This window comes from Anolis sagrei, chromosome 6 (assembly GCF_037176765.1).
Source record: "Anolis sagrei isolate rAnoSag1 chromosome 6, rAnoSag1.mat, whole genome shotgun sequence".
Taxonomy (NCBI): Eukaryota; Metazoa; Chordata; class Lepidosauria; order Squamata; family Dactyloidae; genus Anolis; species Anolis sagrei.
In genome coordinates, this window is record NC_090026.1 from 133,227,213 (window position 1) to 133,250,952 (window position 23,740).

Here is a 23,740-nt window from a genome sequence, read left to right on the forward strand (position 1 = left end):
ACGAAACGAAACCGCCCAGCCCTAGTAATTGGAATAAGCAAATGTATAAGAAATGTAATAACTATGATAAAACAATAAAAAATACTTAAAAAAAGAAAAGAAAAGAAATCAGAGTCTCTTCATCTGAGAAATGTTTGCCCTTCACAAATAACATCATTGTTGGAAAGAGGTGGAAGTCCGATGGTATGAGGCTGGGCGAAGAAGGGACTGCAGTGGAAATTCAAGGCCACAGGAGCATGCTTCTTTCATTTGGGCAACAGGTGAGTGGTGAACTGGTGCATTGTCTTGCGGAAGGCAGGGTGAGCAGGCCACGTTCGTTATCTCTTGGTTTGGGTGGCCTCCCGCCATTTCTGCAGCAGTCAAGCATAGTTTGCCCCAGTGACCATGGGACCCTTTGCTAGGAAATCATAGAATCCTAGAGTTGGAAGAGACCTCATGAACCATCCAGTTCAACCCTAGTCTGCCAAGAAGCAAGACAATTGCATTCAAAGCACCCCCAACAGATGGACATCCAGTCTCTGTTTAAAAGCTTCCAAAGAAGGAGCCTCCATCACACTTTGGGGCAGAGAGTTCCACTGCTGAACGGCTCTCACAATTAGGAAGTTCTTCTTAATGTTCAGATGGAATATCCTTTTGGTTTAGAAATCGTCAGTCCCAGAGTCAGACTCGAGTAGGCTTAATATCAGAGGAAAACCTCTATCTATCTCTATCTATCTATCTATCTATCTATCTATTAGGGCTGGGCAATCACGGAAAAATTTGTTTCTAAACTCGATTCGTTTTTAGGGGGTTTTTGCGTTTCGATTTTTAAATTAATTCCGAAATTTTCCTTTAAAAAATTTCGATATTTACGAAATTTCGTAAATTATGAATCGATTTCGAAACAATTATGAATCGATTCATTAATGGCGGGCGCGATCGCGCAATACGCTATAAAAACCTCCAAATGGGACAGGAAGCTTCCCTCTCCCTCTGTTGTTGACTGTTGGTGTGATAATTTTTTTTCACTGAGAAAACAAACAACGACTATAAAACTTGCACCAGACATGTGGAAATAATAACGAAACGATTTCGAATCAATTACGAATCGATTTCGAAACAAATACGAAACAATTACGAAATGAATTGAAAAAATTCGTTTCGTTTTTCAGTTGCTCCTGAATGGTTCAATATCGCTTTGTTATAAAAAAAAATAACAAATTAATAACGAATTACGAAATTAACGAACGAAACCGCCCAGCCCTACTATCTATCTATCTATCTATCTATCTATCTATCTATCTATCTATCCACACACACCCAATAGAAGCTGCCCAAGAAACTGTGGCTCTGGGTTGGAAACATCAGAAAAAATGGGAATTTTAAAAATGGTTTGAATATTTAGCAGAATTCATCCTTCCGGATTACATTTTCTAAAGGAGAATTAAATACACGACAGACCATTCCAAGGAAAATTCTAAGGGACCCAAAATGGGGAGTTTTGATAGCTAGACTAAAAGGAAAAAGAAAATATAAAGACTTTAATCATACTCACTTCACGATTGATCAATTAAAATAACACTTGAATTGGAAAGAGGGGAGAAAAAGCAATGGGCACAAGTGGGAGGTAAGTGTGGAAATAGTGACGTTAGGAAAATCAGACATATCAAATGGAGAGAAAATGTTAGTGGAATATTATTATCTGTTTGTTCTATTTAACCCTGTGGGTTATTGAGATTTGTATCATTCTATTTGTGGGTTGTTGTAGGTTTTTTTGGGCTATATGGCCATGGTCTAGAGGCATTCTCTCCTGACATTTCGCCTGCATCTATGGCAAGCATCCTCAGAGGTAGTGAGGTCTGTTGGAACTAGGAAGAAAGGGTTTATATATCTGTGAAATGACCAGGGTGGGACAAAGGACTCTTGTCTGCTGGAGCTAGGTGTGAATGTTTCAACTGACCACACTGATTAGCATTTGATAGCCTGGCAGTGCCTGGAGCAACCTTCTGTTGAGAGGTGATTAGATGTCCCTGATTGTTTTCCCTCTGCTCACCAGAGAAGTCAGCCATAGCAGAGCACCTGATGAACCAACCTGGTCACAGCATTTTATTTGAGAACACTGAAATGCTGGACCACGCTCACAACCACCAGGTCAGAGGACACAGAGAAGCCATTGAAATCCACAAGAAGCATGTGGGCAATTTCAACAGAAAGGAGGAGACCATGAAAATGAACAAAATCTGCCTACCCGTATTAAAAAAAACTCTAAAATTAAAACAGCAAAACAGCAGAGAGGAAACAAACAAGGACATCTCATCACCTCTCAACAAAAGTTTGCTCCAGGCACTGCCAGGCCATCAAGGTGGTCAGTTGAAACATTCACTCCTAGCTCCAGCAGACAAGAGTCCTTTGTCCCACCCTGGTCGTCATTCCACAGATATATAAACCCTTTTTCCTAGTTCCAACAGACCTCACGACCTCTGAGGATGCTTGCCATAGATGCAGGCGAAACGTCAGGAGAGAATGCCTCTAGAACATGGCCATACAGCCCGGAAAAACCTACAACAACCCAGTGATTCCGGCCATGAAAGCCTTCGACAATACATTCTATTTGTGTTTACATTTTTAAAATTATTATTATTATTATTATTATTATTATTATTATTATTATTTCAAGGTGCTCCTTTTTGTGGTGGTCCCCACAGGCTTCTCTCATTGCTTCCACCTCAGCTGCACCACTTCTACTTTGGAAAGCACCATCCATCCTTCTTTGGTAACAAGACCAGGACCTTGTGTTTCTGATGAAAGAGGGGGGGGGGGCAAGGAGGGCATGGGGCAGACCTCGTGGTGCAAAGGGACCTTCTGTTTCCAATTAGGGGCTGATTTGATTTCTGCTCATGTGAGTTCCCATTAAGGGTTTGGGTGGCCTGATTCTAAAGGAGAAGCAGCAGAGGCAGCTTTTGCACTTTGGCTTCGGCCGGGAAGCAGCCGGGCATTTGGCACCAGAATTGGGGGGCAGTGAGTCCTTCTTCTTCTTCTTCTTCAAGGAGGCCTTTCAACGGTCCAAAGGGGCCTCTCCATCCAGTTCACCTGTCCGTTGCATCTCAGCACCTCAAGCAGACCCCAGAGCCAGGTAAGCCTCTGCTTTGCCATTGTTGCCTATGGGATCCCTCCATCTCTGCTTGTTTTGTCCAAGGAGGACTTTGCTTTCCTTTTGCAGATACCGTTCTCATTTTTCATGGCATTATGCAGTAGCTTTCTCTGAGAAGATATGGATTCCCTAAGACCAGTGTTTCTCAACCTGGGGGTCGCGAGGAGATGCCAAAGGGGTTACCAAAGACCATAAGAAAACACAGTATTTTCTGTTCATCATGAGGGTTCCATGTGGGAAGTTTGGCCCAATTCTGTCTTAGGTCAACTACAAATCCCAGCAACTACAACTCCCAAATGTCAAGGACTATTCCTCCCCCCCCCCCCCAAAAAAAAACCTCCACCAGTGTTCACATTTGAGCACACTGAGTATCCGTGCCAAGTTGATCCAGATCCATCATTGCTTGAGTCCACAGTGTTCTCTGGATGTAGGTGAACTACAACTACAAAACTCAAGGTCAATGCCCACCAAACCCTTCCAGTATTTTCTCTTGATCATAGGAGTTTTGTGTGCCAAGTTTGGTTCATTTCCATCATTGGTGGAGATCAGAATGCTCTTTGATTGTAGGTTAACTATAAATCCCAGGAACTACAACTCCCAAATGTCAAGATCTATCTCCCCCCTCCCCCAAAAACTCCACCAGTGTTCATATTTGAGCACACTGAATATCTATGCCAAGTTGGTCCAGAACCATCATTGCTTGAGTCCACAGTACTCTCTGGATGTAGGTGAACTACAACTCCAAAACTCAAGGTCAATGCCCACCAAACCCTTCCAGTATTTTCTCTTGATCACAGGAGTTTTTGTGTGCCAAGTTTGGTTCAATTCCGTCATTGGTGGAGGTCAGAATGCTCTTTGATTGTAGGTTAACTATAAATCCCAGGAACTACAACTCCCAAATGACAAAATCAATTATCCCACCCCAACCCCAACCCCACTAGTATTCAAATTTGGGCAAATCACGTATTTGTATCAAATACATCCTGCATATCAGAAATTTATATGATGATTCATAACAGTCGCAAAATTACAGTTGTGAAGTAGCAACGAAAATAATTTTATGTTGGGGGTCACACAACATGAAGAACTGTATTAAGGGGTCACGGCATTAGGAAGGTTGAGAACCACTGCCCTAAGACCAACAAGACACACAGGTCCACTATTACCAAAGCAGAACCAAGACCGACATATATTTCACAGCTTATACAAAATACAATAAGCAAAAATCTACAATAAACATATGTTGCATTCACAATACTGATTTTAGTCTTTTGGAGAAGTAATGATATCAATTATGAAGGGCTTCTGTTTCCTATTGCAATCTTCTGCAGGATACAACCAATAGCGAGACATAGGTTCCTTGCATTCACAGTCCCAGATGGTGAAACTTCCTTGTAGGAGAGACTTTGCAATCACAGGTTCTTTGGAAGAGTTTCGACTTATGCACAGTCTTCTTCCGGTGGAGACGTATGGATTTACAAAATAAAATGGACCTAAAAGAAACGAAAAAAGTGGCTAAGGAGGTTTCTTAATAGCAAGTTTGTTCATATAATACAAACATGCAAATACTAAGTTACAAATATACCAGAACGCAATTACTCACACCAAGTTCTCCTGGCCAAGAAGGTTTCCTAATGGGAAGTATGTTCATTTACTTATTTATCGTGTCAGGAGCAAACCAAACAGTTGTGTTGCATTAAAAACAAACAAACAAAACACAAAGTTTGCAAGCTTGGTAGTGGATTAAATGTCCTTTGACCAGTAGCTGACCCCTTGGAGTGCCTCTGGTGTTACTATAAGAAGGTCCTCCCTGGTGCATGTGGCAGGGCTCAGGGTGCATTGCAGCAGGTGGTCAGTGATTTGCTCTTCTCCATACTCGCATGTCGAGGATTCCACTTTGTGGCCCCATTTCTTGAGGTTGGCTCTGCATCTCGTGGTGCCAGAGCGCAGTCTGTTCAGTGCCTTCCAAGTTGCCCAGTCTTCTGTGTGCCTAGGGGGGAGTCTCTCATTTGGTATCAGCCATGGATTGAGGTTCTGGGTTTGAGCCTGCCACTTTTGGACTCTCGCTTGCTGAGGTGTTCCAGCAAGTGTCTCTGTAGATCTTAGAAAACTATTTCTTGATTTAAGTCATTGGCGTGCTGGCTGATACCCAAAGAGGGGATGAGCTGGAGATGTCACTGCCTTGGTCCTTTCACCGGCGGATGTCAGGTGGTGCAATACCAGCTAGACAGTGTAATTCCTCCAGTGGTGTAGGGCGCAGACACCCCATGATAATGCGGCATGTCTCACTAAGAGCCACATCCACTGTTTTAGTGTGGTGAGATGTGTTCCACACTGGGCATGTGCACTCAGTAGCACAGTAACAAAGCTCAAGGGCAGATGTCTTCACTGTATCTGGTTGTGATCCCCAGGTTGTGCCAGTCAGCTTTCATAATATATTGTTTGTAGCACCCACTCTTTGCTTGATATTCAGGCAGAGCTTCTTGTAGGTCAGAGCACGGTCCAGAGTGACTCCCAGGTATTTGGGTGCACTGCAGTGCTCCAGTGGGATTCCTTTCCAGGTAATAATCCTCAGAGCTCAGAATGCTTGTCTGTTCTTGAGATGAAAAGCACATGTCTGTGTTTTAGATGGGTTAGGGATCATTTGTTTTTCCCTGTTATAGGCAGTAAAAGCACCTAGAGCTTCGGAGAGCTTCTGTTCAACCATCTCAAAGCTCCCTGCTTGGGTGGTGATGGCATGATCATCAGCATAGATGAATCTCTCTGTCCCTTCTGGCAGTGGCTGGTCATTTGTGTAGATGTTGAACATGGATGGAGCAAGCATGCTCCCCTGAGGCAGGCTGTTCTTCTGTTCCCGCCATCTGCTTCTCTGGCCCTGGAACTCAACAAATAAGCTCCTGTTTTGTAGCAGGTTTCCTATGAGGCGGGTGAGGTGGTCGTCCTTTGGGATATTATACATTTTTCTCAGGAGGAGGTGATACGGAGACTGAGAGACCAAGGTTCAAATCACCTCTTGGCCATAGTGTAATGGCCCCAAATCTGGGCTCCTGCTGAAGGTCCAGTCGCGGGAGGCAAACAGGCAAAATGTCCAGTCTCAGGAGTAGATCAAAAGCAAGGTTTATTCCATCATGGCCATAAATAAGGAGATGCATCAGCCCTACTGCACACGCAGGTCACAGTACTTGAAAAGGCTGCCATGCCACCTTAACCACACATTATATAGTTTTTTCTTATCTATCAAGATTCTACTGCACATGTTTTCTGGGGCAAATTTCAGCCAAATATCTGTTGCCACTCAAGTCCCAGCCCATGTTCAGCAAGCCATACCTTCATGGCTAGTTCATCTATTGCAGAACACACAATTTCTCGGAGCATTTCCACCCTGCTGTTGATGTGTTGCTCCTTCTCTGCAGGGAGGGGTACCGCCTTCCCATTCTGTTACCAAAGCAAATTTACTACAGGCTTCAGCCTCCTTCAATAGAAACCCATTGGTTGACCTTGGGCAAGCTGCACTCTCTCAGCCTCAGAAGGAAAGTAATTAAGGAAGTGCCACTTAGCCTTAGAGCAGAGCTGTCCAGACATTTCATGTTGGTGACACACTTTTAAAGACCTGCATCCTTTCGTGACACAGTAATTCAGTTTCACTAGCAAACTGGAGGTTAAACCAACTCCTTATAAGAGACACAAACACATATATAAATTGCAATAACAAAATATATGGAGATATATCGACAGGTGTGGGCCAACTTGGGCCCTTCTTCCAGGTGTTTTGGACTTCAACTCCCACAATTCCCAACAGCCTACCGCCTGTTAGGAATTGTGGGAGATGAAGTCCAAAACACCTGGAAGTGATGAAGGCATGATGAAAATACATAATACATATATTGGAAAATATATATTGGATGTAACCATGTTAGAAACAGGAATTAGAATATATATATGAAATCACAAAGGGATACGTATGCATGAACTTCACTTCACTTGGGAAAATATTCTCTTCTTAAAACCTGCAAATTAGATGCCACAAAGAGGCCAGAAAGAGGCCAGGGTCTAGGAAAGGAATGTTTGAGGCTTCTGGCAAATATCAAGAGACTCTTCCATTTCGTACAAAGCAGGGCTTATCGTAAGATTAATGATGAAGCCTGGTCATCAAGAGGCTTCTTGGTATCAGGGAGGACTTATCTCAAGATGGATGGAAGCTCTTGCTATCAGTAGCCCGTAGCAGACATTCTGGTGCTATGAGGTATGAGATGGCCCACTAATGGCAGCTCTTTAGATAAAGGTGCTTAATGGAAGATTAAAGGTGTTGAAGTTAAAATATGCTATTGAAGACAATGTAAAAGTGGAATTTTGTGATGCACATTATGATGCTTGTATGATGTATGTATATTATTATACTTACTTACTTTACTTAGGTGATCCCTAATTGGACGAGTAAGATGGTCTTCCATTATGCGTTTCCTTGTGGGTTCGTAGATGGCTGTGGAGCCCTATTCTTGACCCGCATCTTCTCCCACAGTGAGGGCAGTGGTTTCCAGGTGGAAGGCAGTCCCGGTTGGGGTTGGCTTGACGCACCTTCCTCCTGGCACGTTTCTCTCTTTTGCCCTCCACTCGTGCCTCCTCGAATTCTGTAGCACTGCTGGTCACAGCTGACCTCCAGCTGGAGCGCTCAAGGGCCAGGACTTCCCAGTTCTCAGTGTCTATGCCAGAGATTTTGAGGTTGGCTTTGAGGCCATCTTTCAATCCCTTTTCCTGTCCACCAACATTCCGTTTTCCGTTCTTGAGTTCGGAGTAGAGCAACTGCTTTGGGAGGCGGTGGTCAGGCATCTGGACAACGTGGTCGGCCCAGCGGAGTTGATGTTGGAGGACCATCGCTTCAGTGCTGGTGGTCTTTGCTTCTTCCAGCACACTGACGTTTGTCCGCTTGTCTTCCCAGGAGATTTGCAGGATTTTCCGGAGGCAGCGCTGATGGAATCGTTCCAGGAGCTGCATGTGACGTCTGTAGACAGTCCACGTTTCACAGGCATATAGCAGGGTTGGGAGGACAATAGCTTTATAGACAAGCACCTTGGTATCCCTACAGATGTCTCAGTCCTCAAACACTCTCTGCTTCATTCGGGAAAATGCTGCACTCGCAGAGCTCAGGCGGTGTTGTATTTTGGTATCAATGTTGACTTTGGTGGAGAGGTGGCTGCCAAGGGAGCGGAAATGGTCCACATTTCCTAGTGTTACACCATTAAGCTGTATCTCTGGCATTGGAGAGGGGATGGCTGGTGACTGCTGGAACAGCACTTTGGTTTTCTCGATATTCAGTGACAGGCCAAGCTTCATGTATGCTTCTGCGAAGGTGTTTAGGGTGGCTTGTAGATCTTCTTCTGAATGCGCACAGACGACATTGTCATCAACATCATATTATTATAAAGGGTATATAAACCAAGGCAATTCCTTTGTCCTGTTTTCTGGAATACCAGCGGGATCCATATCCGGCTAGCGCCAACCGAGAATAAACCATGCTTTTACAGACCTCAGGAACTCTGTTTTGTCTCTTTTTCTCAAACCTTTTCCTTGTCATTTCAGAAGGAGGGCCCAAGTTGACCCATGCCTGGGATACAACATATCCCATGAAAACCTTTTGTTTACATTTTAAAACATTTTTTTTGGCCCTGTGATAAGGCCATCCTATCAAACCCATCACAAATCCCCTTTATTTTTCATGCCACTTTTTCTCTCTTTTTGCAGGGAAAGCAGCTGCAAGGACTGGAGCCATGGCGCAGTTGGAGGACGCCCTCGAAATGCCCACCTTGGGCCGCCCCTTCCAGCTGGGAATGCTCTACGACTGCCGCAAAGATGCCCTTATCCCAGGTAGGTCATGGAGGGGGTCGAGACATCTGCTCCCTAAATACTGTTCAAGCATTAAAAGCATTTAACAATATTTTATTTCATTTTTAGTGAGACAGAATATATCAGAGAGCAATACAGAGAAAGAAGGTAGACACACAGACTCTGTTGCAACATTGGGTACCCAAACCAAGGGGATCTCTCATTTCACTCAGTGTGTTGTCACACGCTGGGCCTATAGCAATTGGCTTTTGAACAGGACGTGCTCTTTGTGCCCAGCGGGAAGCCGGGGTGCCTCGGATGAGAGGCCCTATGGGTTTTCCTATACAAAGTCTTTAGAAGCTTAAAAGTTTAACAAAGTTCTTTATTATTGCTTAGGTCTTCAACAAACAATCTTAGATCTTCAACAAATCAAACAAATGCTTCTTAACTTGTCTACAATGGACAGGCAACTTGCTTGGAGAACTATTTCTTTACGAGGAAAACCCTTTTTGACCCCTCTCAGGGGCAATCTGCTTTCTAGGCTTGGCTGGTGTGGGCCCTACTCCCGGCTCCAAATTGCTTTTTGGGTACCCGAGTAGACCTACCAGCCAAGGCTCTGAAGAATTTCCAGCTGGAGTCCTTAGGATTTTTCCCTGAAAGTTGTAGGTCTGTTTCTCCAACCCCAACAAGAGTTGTGCTGTTGTTGCGGAACATACGTTACCCGAGACCATTTAGAGCACAATCAGATAGGAATGAGACAGAGACAGCAATTGATTTCAGGCGTTTACTATCAAGGTTGATAGGGCGTTCAGAAAGCAATATCTGACACGTACTAGAAGTCAGACTGGCTTCAATATTTATAGCAGAAATTCACTGGTGCAGGCATGCGCAGAAATGTCTTGACATTTATATAGTACAATCATTAACAGGTGTCCTTTATGTATTGTTGCCAAGAACATTCCCTTGGCAAGGTCATGACGACAAACATTCGCTCACTTCATATAATTACTTATTGTTTCCAGATGACATGTTCCATTTGTACTTAATCTAAAGTCAACATCTACTGTTCCAATTATTTATGGAACAAGCTATTCCAACCCTCTATTGAATTTCCCTTGCTGTAGAAATCTCTCGTCAGCATTTAAGGTAAAGCTTTCTCCTGTTCATTTTAAATACATTTTTATAATCATGTTTTCTTCTAATTGCTGCCACACTGTAAAGCTGTTTCTCTTAAAAGCCTTTCTTTAGAGACTGTTCTTAAAGCTGTGAGGCTGTAAATTCCCCAGCCAGAGCTTTTGGGACTGTTTCCCCCCGGATTTTGTAAGAAACGAAGTTTCTCTACAGGTAGAAAACTTTCATGTCCTGTAGCTGAGCTTCCAACTGTAAGACTGAACTAAAATGGTTCCCTTTCCCTCCTGAACCTGGAAAAAGGGCGGAACTAAAACATAACGATGATAGACAGGTGGCTAGCCCCATGACTGCAGCCTAGCAGGAACCATCCAACTGCAAAATGCATGGCCAGAACAAGCACATGCAAACGCTCAAAGAACGAAAGGGAGTTTGGAGCTCCTGGTACAGCCGTACCAGCACACTCAGCATTCACACACATAAAGACATTCATTTGCTATGGCTGATAGGAGAGATAATACCAAGAGCTATCCTTTGTGTGAGGCAGAAAAGGTACGTTTATTTTCAGCTGAGACCCTGGCGTGGAATTGCGTCCAAAAGCAAAGCAGAGTGAGGATAAAGGCGTTGACTTTCCCTTTTATACATCTTCAAATGCAGGCAAACAAAGAAACATGCTTCTACATATGTAACATCATCACTATGTCACGTTTGCATCAAATATCAAATTATGTCTTCCTACATGCAAGGGATGTGTCTCTATATTTTTTTTTTCTAAAGCAGCTTACAGCATTACAGATAACTAGGTTTCAGCTTAGATCCATCAAGAGGCCTACTTTTGACCTGTCAGGAGGGAGGGAGAGAAACTCCTTACTTTTTTACCTCTGTCTGTGCCAGGCCTTTCTTATCTCCCCTCTCCTGGAATGATCACCCCCCTCTTGCCTATGCCTTGGACACAGATCCTTCAGCACCCCTTTTGTCCTGTCAGCTTGACTTCCTAATACAGAGAGAACCTGATTTTTTTCCAATATCTCCACATCACATTCATAGTCATGCAATCATTACCATCTCTTCCTTTTCCTGGAAAAGGGAGCGAAGTAGGCCAGATTGCATTCCCATCAAATCTGCCATTCTGTGAATACACCACCTTCCTCTCTCCCTTGGAGAAGATGGTGGGTGGACCAGACTCCTCCTGTCTGCCACAATTTTGGAAAATGTATTTATTTATTTGCTTGCTTCATCTGTATATCATTTTTCTCACCCCGTGAGGGGCGGGACCCAAAGCGGTTCCCAACACATTCTCAGTAAAATTCAATGTTTCAACATAACATGTGAAAGCCCTAAACGACTCTGGCCCAACTTACCTGTCCGAACATATTCTCCCCTATGAACCATCTAGATTGTTAAGATTATCTGGAGGGGCCCTGCTCTCGGTCCCACGAGCCTCACAAGCGCGTCTGGTGGGGACGAGGGACAGGGCCTTCTCGGTGGTGGCCCCTCGGCTCTGGAACTCTCTCCCACTGGAGATCAGAACTGGCCCCTCTATCTTGACGTTCAGGAAACAGGTGAAAACTTGGCTGTGGAAATTGGCATTCGACGAGTGAGTCAATATTCTGTGATATGGATGGATCATGACGAATGACGAACAACAATTTTATTGTGACGACTGACCGTTGTAATTATTTGACTGCATTGCTATTTTAATGTTTTAGCTTAATATGTAATATGATGTTTTGAATGACCGTTTGTGATATTACTGTTGGAAACCGGCCTGAATCCCTCAACAGAGGTGAGAAGACCAGTATACAAAATGGCTAAATAAATAAATAAATAAATAAATAAACTTAACAAAAAGACCCCAACAGTAACCTATAACTATAAATTAAACCATATAACTATAAATTATATGGCAATATTACATTGATTTCGTTCCAAAAAGTTGTAAATGACTGACAAGTGTTTCCCAGTTAAATCTTGCTGACCCCATCAGCTCCTCTCCTCTTCCAGGGACTGCTCCCAAAATTCACCTGAATGTTCTCAATGTTGTCATGTCTCCTTCTTCTTCCACACAGGTTTCACCCTTTGGAATGAAGATGCAGTCCAGGAAGACCTCAATGTCCAACCGCTTCCCAACACTGAGTCCAAGATCATTGCATCTGACTCCCTAGATGACAAGGCCTCTGCTCTTGATATCTCATCATCGCTTAAGACCAGCATCCTTGGAGGCCTGATTGACATGAGAGGGTCAGCCAGGTACCTCCTGGATGCCAAGATGTCCAGGCGCCAGGCCAGAGTCACCCTGCACTACAGAACCACTGTGAGATCTGAGGGACTGGCTATGCATCACCTGGGAATCCAAAACATCTCTCATCCAGAGATCTTTGACCATGGCATGGCCACGCACGTTGTGGTTGCCATCCTGTATGGAGCACAAGCTTTCTTTGTCTTTGACAGAGATGTTTCCTCTTCCAACGCTGTCCAAGAGGCAGAAGGGAGCCTCAAGGCAATCATTAACAAGATTATATCTGTTGAAGAAGAAGAAGAGAAAAATATGGACGACAAGGAGAAATCCCAGGCTGAGAAGTTTAGGTGCACGTTCTATGGGGATTTTTCTCTGGAGAGCAACCCAGTGAGTTTCCAGGATGCCATGCAAGTGTTCTCCACTCTTCCAAAAATGATGGGAGATGATGGAGATAAAGCTGTGCCCATCAAGGTCTGGCTGTACCCGTTGACCAAGATGGATTCCAAGGCAGCTGAGATGGTGCAAGAGATCAGCCTAGGGCTGATTTGGGGTGCCCAGAAAGTTCTGGAAGATCTCGATGAAATCGACATGAGATGTAGTGACCTGGGGAAGAATCCCATTGCTAACACCTTCCCAGAGATCAAGAAGAAGATCCAGCATTTCAAGGACCTCTGCAAGCAACACAGGCAGACCTTCCAGAAGAAGATGGCCAGGATCCTACCTTCCATTCGGGGAGGAAAAAAAGAGGAAGGCGCCTTGGCCAAAACCTTGACCTTAATGAACCAATCGCTCTTCAATATCCAAAGTCTCCACGGATTTCTAGACACAAAGGAAGAGGAAATTCAAGTGGTGAAATCTTTTCTTACCATCCTCAAAGGAATAGAAATCATCTCCTCCCAGGTGAAACTGGAAGAAATAGTGCTCGACCCCAAGAGTGAGTTTGTCGTCTCCTTCACGTTCACTTCCTTACACAACGAAGAACCCTTCTTATCCCATTTCCAACACTGCCTTCAGAAACGATTTCTGCAGGTGGTAGATGATCTCACAAGAACCAGGTCTACGCCAGAAAAACTTGAGGTCTGGTTTGATCACGAAGACGTTCTCCAGAACGCATGGAATGCTGCCAGGTCCACTTCGGACTTTGCCCACGTCAACAAACCAAGTGGGAAGACCCGGTTCGTGGTGGCCTCTGCCCCAGACGAGGACAACCCCGGTGCTTCCGTCTACCTCTACAAAGATGGAGAGCTAATCAGCTGCAACTTTCAGCTTCCCAAAAAACCCTTTCCTCTCCTTGTTGACGAAATCAAGCACGACAGCATGAAGCTGGTGTTTCAGCCAGCGACCTATGGGAGACATTCCATCTCCAGCTATCAGGTAGAATACAAGCCCTCAGGAGAAGAAAAGTGGAAAGTTATGCAAACACAGGATAACCACAACACTGCAATGTTACAAGGTCTATGTCCAAACACCAAATACCTGGTCCGTTACTGTGCTAGGAGCAAGCCAGGCCTTAGCAAGCCCAGTGATATCAACAGACCCGTGAAGACCCTTCCCACCAGTCCTCCTGGGAAGCCCAGAGAAGTCACTGTTGGGTCTTCCTTGATTTCAGTGACCTGGGGAAGTCCCAGTGTCATTGGAGCAGGAGCTGTTATAAAGGAGTACCAAGTGGAGTACAGAGTTGAAGGCGAGGATGATGAAGGCATAGAAGAATGGAATGAGAGAAGAACAGGGAGAAAAACAGAATTCTGCCAGATCGATGGCCTGAGGCCTCAGTCGCTCTACAGACTCCGGGTGTCTGCTGTATGTGCCGATGGGGCTCAGAGTGCTCCCAGCGAGGAAGTGGAGGTTTCCACGACCCGGGAAGAAGAGGAGAAGGACAGAATAGCCTTTAAGTATCTCCAGAAGAGCTCACTGGCAGTCAAAGGGCAACCATCCATCTATGTGCTTCCCTTGGAGGCTACCTCCAATACCTCAACGTCCTGTCTGAAGTACTGCCTAGGAGAAAAAAACTTGAAGGTCCCCAATAAAGTCATTATGATGATTGGAGCTACAGGGTCAGGGAAGACCACCCTCATCAACGGGATGACCAACTACATCCTGGGTGTCCAATGGGAAGATGAATTCCGATTCAAACTCATTCATGAAGAGACCCACAGAAGCCAAGCTGAAAGCCAACCCTCCAACATGAAGGTCTATGCGTTGAATTACCAGGAGGGGTTTCAGATTCCCTATTCCCTCACAATCATCGACACCCCAGGAGGAATAGAGCACAACCTCTTGCTCACAAAAGAGATCAGGCACTTTTTGTCCACCTTGCCGGACACTGACCACCTGGACGCCATCTGCCTTGTGCTGCAGGCCTCTTTGTCTTGCTTGACACCTGCCCAGAGATACATGTTCGACTCTGTGCTCTCCAGTCTGGGGAAGGACATGAAGGACCACATCCAAGTCCTAGTCACCTTTGCAGATGGACAGACCCCTCCTGTCCTGGAGGCCATTGAAGCAGCCCATGTGCCATGTGCCAAAGATGCCAGTGGGACTCCCGTCCACTTCAAGTTCAACAACTCCGCACTCTTTGCCGACAATACGTTGAAGAGCGGAGGCAGCTGTAACTTTGACGAGATGTTCTGGAAAATGGGCTGCATGAGCATGAAGGTGTTCTTTGACTCGTCGTACACGTTGGAGACTAAAGGCTTAACGTTGACGAAGAAAGTCTTACGAGAGAGGAAAGACCTGGAAGCTGTGGTGGAGAGTTTGCAGCCCCAGATCCAAGCTGGTCTGCTTCTCCGGGAGGAACTGAGGAAGACACAGGAAGCTCTGAACCAGCAGAAGGACAAAATGGCAGCCAACAAACAATACGAGTATGAAGTGGAAGAGACCGTGCCCGTGAAAGAAGACATCCTTGGGACCCGGCATTATGCGATCAATTGCAAGAAGTGCCACTTCACCTGCCACTATCCTTGCACGAGCAACAATGAGGAGGAGAAGCGGCACTGCCCCGCCATCAACCCCATAACAGGGAAGTGCAAGGTTTGCCCAGGGCAGTGCAGGCGGGACGCCCACTCCATCCAGAAGCACCAGTTCCAGTACAAAGTGGTCAAGGAAAGAAAGATCAACGAGGAGCTGAAGCGGAAATACGAGGAGGCCTGCAAGGAAGAGCAAGCCACGGAGAAAGAGCTGCAATGCCTGATACAGAAGTACGAAAAGATGAGAAGGGGTCTGGAAGGCCTCATCCAAAAGTCATCCAATAGCCTCCAGCGCCTGCAGGAAATCGCCCTCAGGCCCAGCCCACTGTCCGCTCCGGAGTACGTTGACCTGCTCATCATGTCTGAACAGCAGGAGCTGAGGCCGGGACATCAGGAGTGGATCGAGTCCCTGAAGAGAGTGAAGGACGTGGCTGAGCTGATCCAGAAGATGATCCACAAGGAGCCCCTCCTGCCTGGCGAGGGGGACCTCTACGGCAAGACGGAGCTCAAAAAGCAACCCCCACCAAAGACAAAGCCCAAGCCCCAGACCCATCCCAAGGCCCAGTCCCAACCCAAGGCCCAGACTCAGCCCAAGCCCCAGCCCCAGCCAGAGAGAAGGAACAGCCTTGCCGCCATCGCCAGCTGGTTTAAGTAGGAGGAACTACAGCTCCATCCTCACGTTTAAGCACCCCCTTTTGCATACCTTTGCATATAACCGCCATTAGTCTTTTCCTCAGTTCCTTAAAGCAATGGTTCTGCTTCTATAAGACGAAGTCCATTTGGACAGCTGGATGGGCTTCTGGATTAATATAGTAGTAATAGACCTCACAACCTCTGAGGATGCCTACCATAGATGCAGGCGAAATGGTTCTAGAACATGGCCAGGTAGCCCAAAAAACCTACAACAACCCAGTGGTTCCGGCCATGAAATCCTTTGAAAATACATAGTAGTAATAGTAATACTACTCACTTACTGCAGGTGTTACGTTCCTGGACCAACCACGATAAGTGAAATTCTGCGATGTAGGGACGCCCCTTCACCTTCCCTCCTCGCCCTGCTCACCTTCCTCTTCCTCCTCATCGTCGCCACATGGGGACTCTTGCTGCCGCATTGGCCCCGCAACGCTGTTAGGACTCAGCCTGTGATTGAACCCATTGAACCTGAACATGTGAGTGTGTTTCAGTCACCTGATGTTTCCATGTCTGATGCAGGTAATGAGGAGGTAAATCGGTCTCCTGTTGCTTCTGATGTGGAGGATGCTGGGACTGACTCTGAGGTGGAAGATGGAAACACTTTGGTCAATGAGTTTCATACAGACACTGACAGAGAGGCTTCACTGCAAAGGGCAGATTCTCATGAGAATGTTTCTGTCAGGCCTTGGGAGGAAGGTTTACTCCCTCCGCCTGTGAGCTCTCCAGATTCTAGTTTGGAAAACAGCCTGATACCTGGTAAAGTTAATGAGGAGTCAGATAAGCAGTCGGCAGCTGGAGATTAGCCAGGATCGACAAGAGGCCCAATGTTTACCTAGATCCAAAATAATTCATCAATTAAAGTCAAAGTCTGGGGGAAAATGAAACCAGTTTTTGGGATTTAAAGTGTGTCTGTAGAAAATCTTGTCAGATCAGGCATCATTTGGAAACCAAGTATAAGCCTCATGGAATTCCTGCTCAAGTGGTCTCGTCTTCATGGATTTTTCTAGCCTTTCCAGGTGACTGGCAGCATTTAGTCTGTTCTTGCTTCTTGTTTGATTCCTGTCTAGATATCATTGCCTTGGATTATATTCTCATGCTTTTTGGACATTGCTTTTGATTGCTACGTTTTATCTGGCTGCCTTTGAATGCCTTATTGCTTTTTGGAATCTTATCTATCGTTACAAGCATTGATTTCTATTGGTTATTTTTGCTAAGCTTTAATAAAAAGGATTGTTCCTTCACTCAAGGTGTGGAGTGTTTTAGTCAGAGGGGCCATTTCCTGTTCTGGAGCGCAACAAATGCCTCCTTGGTCACGGGGCCCAAGCGGTAGCAAGTGGTCCCATGCGGTGATGAGGAGGAGGAAGCGGAAGGTAACCAGGGCGAGGGGGTGACTCTTCTTATTGATTTATTTATTTATTTACTTTGCTTATATACCGCTGTTCTCAGCCCGGGGGCGACTCACAGCGGTGTACAACATAGAAAAAGAAACAAGGTTCAAAATTCAGACACAATCTAAAATCATCAATCCAGCATTAACCAAAAACATCATCATCAAATAACATCATCAATACTACAAAAGCCATTCCACGTCGTCTCATCGTCTAAACCACAATCCAGTATCGTTTTCCGTTGTTCCATTCCTGTCGTCATTACCAATTATTGCACTTCTTGTTCGAACGCCTTCTTGAACAGCCAAGTCTTTAGTTTCCTGCGGAATATCATCAGGGAAGGAGCCAGTCTGATGTCCACGGGAAGGGTGTTCCACAGCAGAGGAGCCACCACCGAGAAGGCCCTATCTCTCATCCACCACCGAGAAGGCCCTATCTCTCATCCCCGCCAGGCGTGCCTGTGAGGCAGGCGGGATCGAGAGTAGGGCCTCCCCGGACGATCTCAAAGTCCTGGTGGGCTTGTAGGTCGAGATGCGGTCGGATAGGTATCTTGGGCTGGAACCGTTTAGGGCTTTATAGGCCAACGCCAGCATCTTGAATTGAGCCCAGTAGCAAATCGGCAGCCAGTGGAGCTGGCACAACAAGGGGGTTGTATGCTCTCTGCGTCCCGCTCCTGTTAGTATCATGGCTGCCGCACGTTGGACCAATTGAAGCTTCTGGGCCGTCTTCAAGGGCAACCCCACGTAGAGAGTGTTGCAGTAGTCTAAACGGGATGTAACCAGAGCGTGGACTACCAAGTCAGACTTCCCGAGGTACAGGCGCAGCTGGCGCACGAGCCTAAGCTGTGCAAATGCTCCCCTGGTCACCGCCGAAACCTGGGGCTCCAGGCTTAGCGATGAGTCCAGGGTTACACCCAAGCTGCGAACCTGCGCCTTCAAGGGGAGTGCGACCCCATCCAGTAGGCCTGTAGCGAGGGGGTGGTTTTAGGGGTTCAACCCCCCCCCCCCGAAATGTTTCAGATTTTTTTATAAACACCTGGTTTACTCATGAATTTTAACTGGTTAACCCAATCCCCCTCCTGCTAAGTCTATGAGATGCAAAAAATTAAGAGTCCCTCCAGAACTGTAAGCACTATCTCAAACAAATATTGACAATTTATTCTCACTGTCATTACTTGCAGCAATAGCTGATGTAGTGAAGCAACCAAGTTGGGGGCCAGACTTGGTGGAGGTGGTTGACAGGGGTGGAGCTGCAGGCTATTGAAGGTTGCTCTGCCCCCTGCTGTGCTCTTTGCTTCAGCGTGAGCTAGGAGACAGGTTTCAACCCCACCCACCCCCAAAATTTTCAACCCTCCCCGAAATTTTCACCCCCCCCCCCAAATTTTCAACCCTCCCCGAAATTTTTTTCTAGCTACGGCCCTGCCATCCAGCACAGGCTGTAACCCTCTGCCCTGTTCGGCCTTGCGACTGACCAGGAGTACCTCTGTCTTGTCTGGATTCAATTTCAATTTGTTCGCCCTCATCCAGACCGTTACAGCTCTTCCCCCCTCGCCCTGCTTACCTTCCTCATCATCCTCTTCTTCGCCACATGAGGCGTTCCTCTTGCTGGAACGCCGCATGGGGCACAAGCACCAGCAAGAGTCCTCAGGCGGCAAAGAGGAGGAGAAAGCAGAAAGTAAACAGGGCAAAAGTCTTTTTTTTAAAACTGCAAAACAGTGAGTGCGCAAGAGGAACGAGGGATCACTGTACTTTAGGTATATTCCACTTTATCTCCCCGAGGAGACTCAGAGCAAGTTACAACATTCACAGGCAAACATTCAATGCCTTTTAAATACAGTGAAATAACAACAATGCAGAAATATACAGAACAAAGGCAAAGGCTTCCCCTTTCATTTCCGGCTTCTGGGGGCAGTGCTCAACTCCGACCATAGGGAGGTGCTCTTTTTTCATTTCCAAACCGAGGAACCTGTTGCCCGTAGACACCTCCTGGTCATGTTGCCAGCATGGTTTCATGGGGACCTTTTATTACCTTCCCGCTGAAGTGGTACCTATTAGGGCTGGGCAGTTTCGTTTCGTTAATTCGTAATTCGTTAACAATTCGTTAATTTTTTTAATTACAAAACGATAACGAACCATTCTGGAGCAATTTTTTAAAAAAACGAATTTTTAAACACGTTTTGTAAATGCTTCGTATTTCGTTATTGTATTCGTTTCGTTATTGTTCTGAGGTCGTTTCGTTATTATTTCCGCATGTCTGGGGCAAGTTTTTTGTTTAATTAGTGAAAAAAAATTATAATATCACACCAACAGTCAACAACAGAGGGAGAGGGAAGCTTCAGAAGTTTTTGGAGGTTTTTTAGCGTATTGCGCGGTCGCGTCCGCCATTAACGAATCAATTCGTTATTGTTTCGGAAAGCAATTCGTTAATGTTTTGTAATTTTTTTCACATTTACAAAATTTCGTAAATATCGAACTTTTTAAAAGGAAAATTTTGTAATTATTTTAAATAAAGATACGCAAAAAACCCCAAAAAACGAATCGATTTTAGAAACAAATTTTTCCGTTGTTACCCAGGCCTAGTACCTATTGATCTACTCACGACTCATATCAGTGCAATGCAGTTCAGAACCAGCCGTGCATCAAGAAGACAAAACAGTGGGTGCTGAATCATGTTCAGATGGTGCAATAAGCCTTTCTCTTCTCTGTCTTATGAATGGAAGAGTGTTTATTGAGTTTTTATGGGGCCTTTTGTCTCTCTCTCTATATATATAAACATTATATGTATTATTATTACATTCAGGGGCGGCTCAACCATTACGCCAAGTAAGCATTTGCAGTAGAGTTGATTTTGCCCAGGGGCGCTCTTGAGGCACTCTTGGGGGAAAATGGACCTTGACATATGCGAGTTGTAGTTACTGGGGTGTATAGTTCACCTACATTCAAAGAGCATTCTGAACTCCACCAATGATGGAATTGAACCAAATATGGCACACAGAACTCCCACGACGAACAGAAAATATATATCAGTGATTGGTTGGGGGGGGGGGCACCAAAATACTGTTTGCTTACCGTTGAAAATTACCTAGGGCCGCCTCTGATTACATTAGTACTCGAGAGCAGTACGTGTGAAAAAGATCTTGGAGTCCTTGTGGACAAGAAGTTAAATATGAGCCAGGAATGTGATGTGGCGGCAAAAAAAGCCAATGGGATTTTGGCCTGCATCACGAGGAGCCTAGTGTCTAGATCTAAGGAAGTAATGCTACCCATGCTCTATTTTGCCTTGGTTAGAACACACCTGGAATATTGTGTCCAATTCTGGGCACCACAATTCAAGAGAGATATCGACTCTAAGCTGGAATGTATCCAGAGGAGGGCGACTCAAATGATCAAGGATCTGGAGAACAAGCCCTATGAGGAGCGGCTTGAGCTGGGCATGTTTAGCCTGAAGAAGAGAAGGCTGAGAGGGGATATGATAGCAATATATAAATATGTGAGAGGAAGTCATAGGGAAGAGGGAGCAAGCTTCCTTTCTGCTTCCCTGGAGACTAGGACACAAGGGAACAATGACTTCAAACTCCAAGAGAGGAGATTCCATCTGAACATGAGGAAGAACTTCCTGACTGTGAGAGCCGTTCAGCAGTGGAACTCTCTGCCCTGGAGGGAGTGTGGTGGAGGCTCCTTCTTTGGAAGCTTTTAAGCAGAGGCTGGATGGCCATCTGTCAGGGGTGATTTGAATGCAACATTCCTGCTTCTTGGCAGAATGGGGTTGGACTGGATGGTCCAGGAGGTCTCTTCCAACTCTTTGATTCTAGGATTCTATATAAATCTCTGCTAATTACAGATAAGGACTCTGCAGTGTATTTAGTTCAAGTTAACTGCTTGCCTTGAGAGACATTTAGTCCCACACACAGCTCCAGGAGGATGTAAAAGGTGAGAATAATTCATGTACCTACTCAGTGAGTGATTGTTTACCTGACCCTGTGCCAACAAATGCCAACAAATACATCCTATTGCAAAACCCCATTCGAGTAGACCCATTGGATGCATGGGATCTTCTCATGTCAACAATGGACACAATGGGCCTACTCTAGCATGGACTCGCTAATGGAAGCCAAGCAAATGATTTTTTGCACTTTGGGACTCCTTTGTGAAAAATTCATCTCTGCCAAAACGTCATTTGTCTCCGTGCAACCTTCCAGTATTTTTTGCATGGAGCACGCTATTTTCTGCACACACACTGTTTTCTGCACACAATTTCACATATTGCACTAGGGCCAACTTTGGCTGTCCTCCAGGTGTTTTGGACTTCAACTCCCACAATTCCTGACAGCCTCAGACCCTTTCCTTTCCCCCCTCAGCCGCTTAAGCGGCTGAGGGGGAAAGGAAAGGGTCTGAGGCTGTCAGGAATTGTGGGAGTTGAAGTCCAAAACACCTGGAGGGACAGCCAAAGTTGGCCCATGCTTGATCTTGATGATACTGTGGTTCTAGGTGTAGATATTTTGTGTTAGGTTGAAAGGCAGGCAATGCCTCCAGGTCTGCGCATGAATGGGGAAAGGAGCAGTTGGGTCACCTGTCCATCAGGGGGCGCCGTTGAGCCAAAGCCCAGAGGGAGGGGCCTCTTCCCTCCCCTTCGGAATCCCAACTGCCATTTTGCAACTGGGACCAGTTCACCTGGGCTTCTCCTCAGCAGCAATTGCTTGGTTGGTTCTTGGAGGGTAAAGAGGAATTTTGGGGGGTGACAGAAGGAGATGGGGTGGAATATGTGCCCTCCCCCCAAATCCAGGGCTCATTGGGGCACCTTTCCCCAGCCAATGAACACATTATCAATTTGTGAGCCTGGCTCAGATCCTCGGGAAAGGAACTTCTAAGGGCCACCACACCCAAAATTTCACAATTGCTAAGGAAGTGGTACTTGGGTGGACTATAAGTCCCAGAATCCCCCCCACACTGATTGAATAATTAGACCCAACAAGGCTGGATACTGCCATATAATCCAACGTAAATGGGGCCTAAGGCTGGATCTACTCTGCAGAACATCCCAGGATCTGATCCCAGATATAAATAATAATAACCATCATCATCATCATCATCATCATCATCATCATCCCAGGATCTGATCCCAGATAATAATGATGATGATGATGATGATAATGTACATCCCAGGATCTGATCCCAGATTATTATTATTATTATTATTATTATTATTATTATTATTGATACCCCGCCACCATCTCCCCAATGGGGACTCGGGGCGGCTAACATGAGGCCCCCCAAAAAATACAACGAAATAAGATACAAAACAACAGAAAATGAAACACAACAAAATACATAATGTAGCAAGATAAAATACACACTGCAAAATCTATATAAATAAAAATGTAATGTTCGTTTGTGGGATTAACAGAACTCAAAAACCATTGGACTAATTGACACAAAATTTGGACGCTACACCCCTAACAGACCAACAAGTGACCATCACTCATAAAATCCCCCCAAAAACAGTGGAAAGGGCTTTAAAACCCCAAATAAGCTAAATGACGAAAAGCTAAATGACAATACAGAAATAAAAAGGAAGGAAAGGGAGAAAGAAAGAAAGAAAGAAGCAAGAAAGAAAGAAAGAAGAGAAAGAAAGAAAGAAAGAAAGAAAGAAAGAAAGAAGAAAAAGAAAGAGGGAGGGAGGGAAGAAAAGAAAGAAAGAAAGAAAGAAAGAAAGAAAGAAAGAAAGAAAGAAAGAAAGGGAGAAGGAAAGAAAGGGAGAAGGAAAGAAAGAGGGAGGGAAAGAAAGAAAGAGCAAAAGAAGGAAGGAAAGAAGTAGAGATGGAAGAAAGGAGAGAAAGAAAAAAGGGAGTGAAGGAAAGAGAAAAAGAAGGAAAGAAAGAGGGAGGGGAGAAAAGAAGGAAAGAGAAGGAAGGATGAAAACAAAAAGCAAAGGAAGGAAGGAAAGTGGTAGAGAAGGAAGAAAGAGAAAAAGGAGGGAAAAGAAAAAGGGGCAAGGAAGGAAAATGGTAGAGAAGGAAGGAAGGAGAGAAGAAAAGAAGAAGGAAAGAAGGAAAGAGGGAGTAAAGGAAGGAGGGAAAGAAGGAGAAAAAGAGGGAGGGGAGGTTGGCCACAGCAATGTGTGGCGGGTAAAACTAGTAACATAATAAAACCAATCACAAAGGGCGGGCCAAATGTGCAAGATAAAATGTTTAAAATATTAAGATTATCTGCTTTGAACTGGATTATATATGAGTCTCCACTACCTGATAATCTGGGATCAGATCCTGGGATGCGGGGCAGTGTAGATTCATCCTGAAAACCCCTTCTACATTGCCATATTAAATCCAGATTATCTGACCCGAACTGGATTATATGGAGGTGTGGACTCATATAATCCG

At 45.2% G+C, this 23,740-nt stretch overlaps 1 protein-coding gene across 1 annotated transcript; it reads left to right on the top strand.

Annotated features, from left to right (window-relative positions):
• The first annotated feature begins 185 nt into the window (after nt 1-185).
• On the top strand, nt 186-15,938 carry LOC137097450 (uncharacterized). The gene is made up of 5 exons (XM_067470588.1): nt 186-260; nt 2,895-3,112; nt 4,462-4,511; nt 8,870-8,992; nt 12,148-15,938. Exons 1-5 carry the CDS (start codon nt 186-188, stop codon nt 15,936-15,938), a joined length of 4,257 nt encoding a protein of 1,418 aa, XP_067326689.1.
• The last annotated feature ends 7,802 nt before the right edge of the window (nt 15,939-23,740 follow it).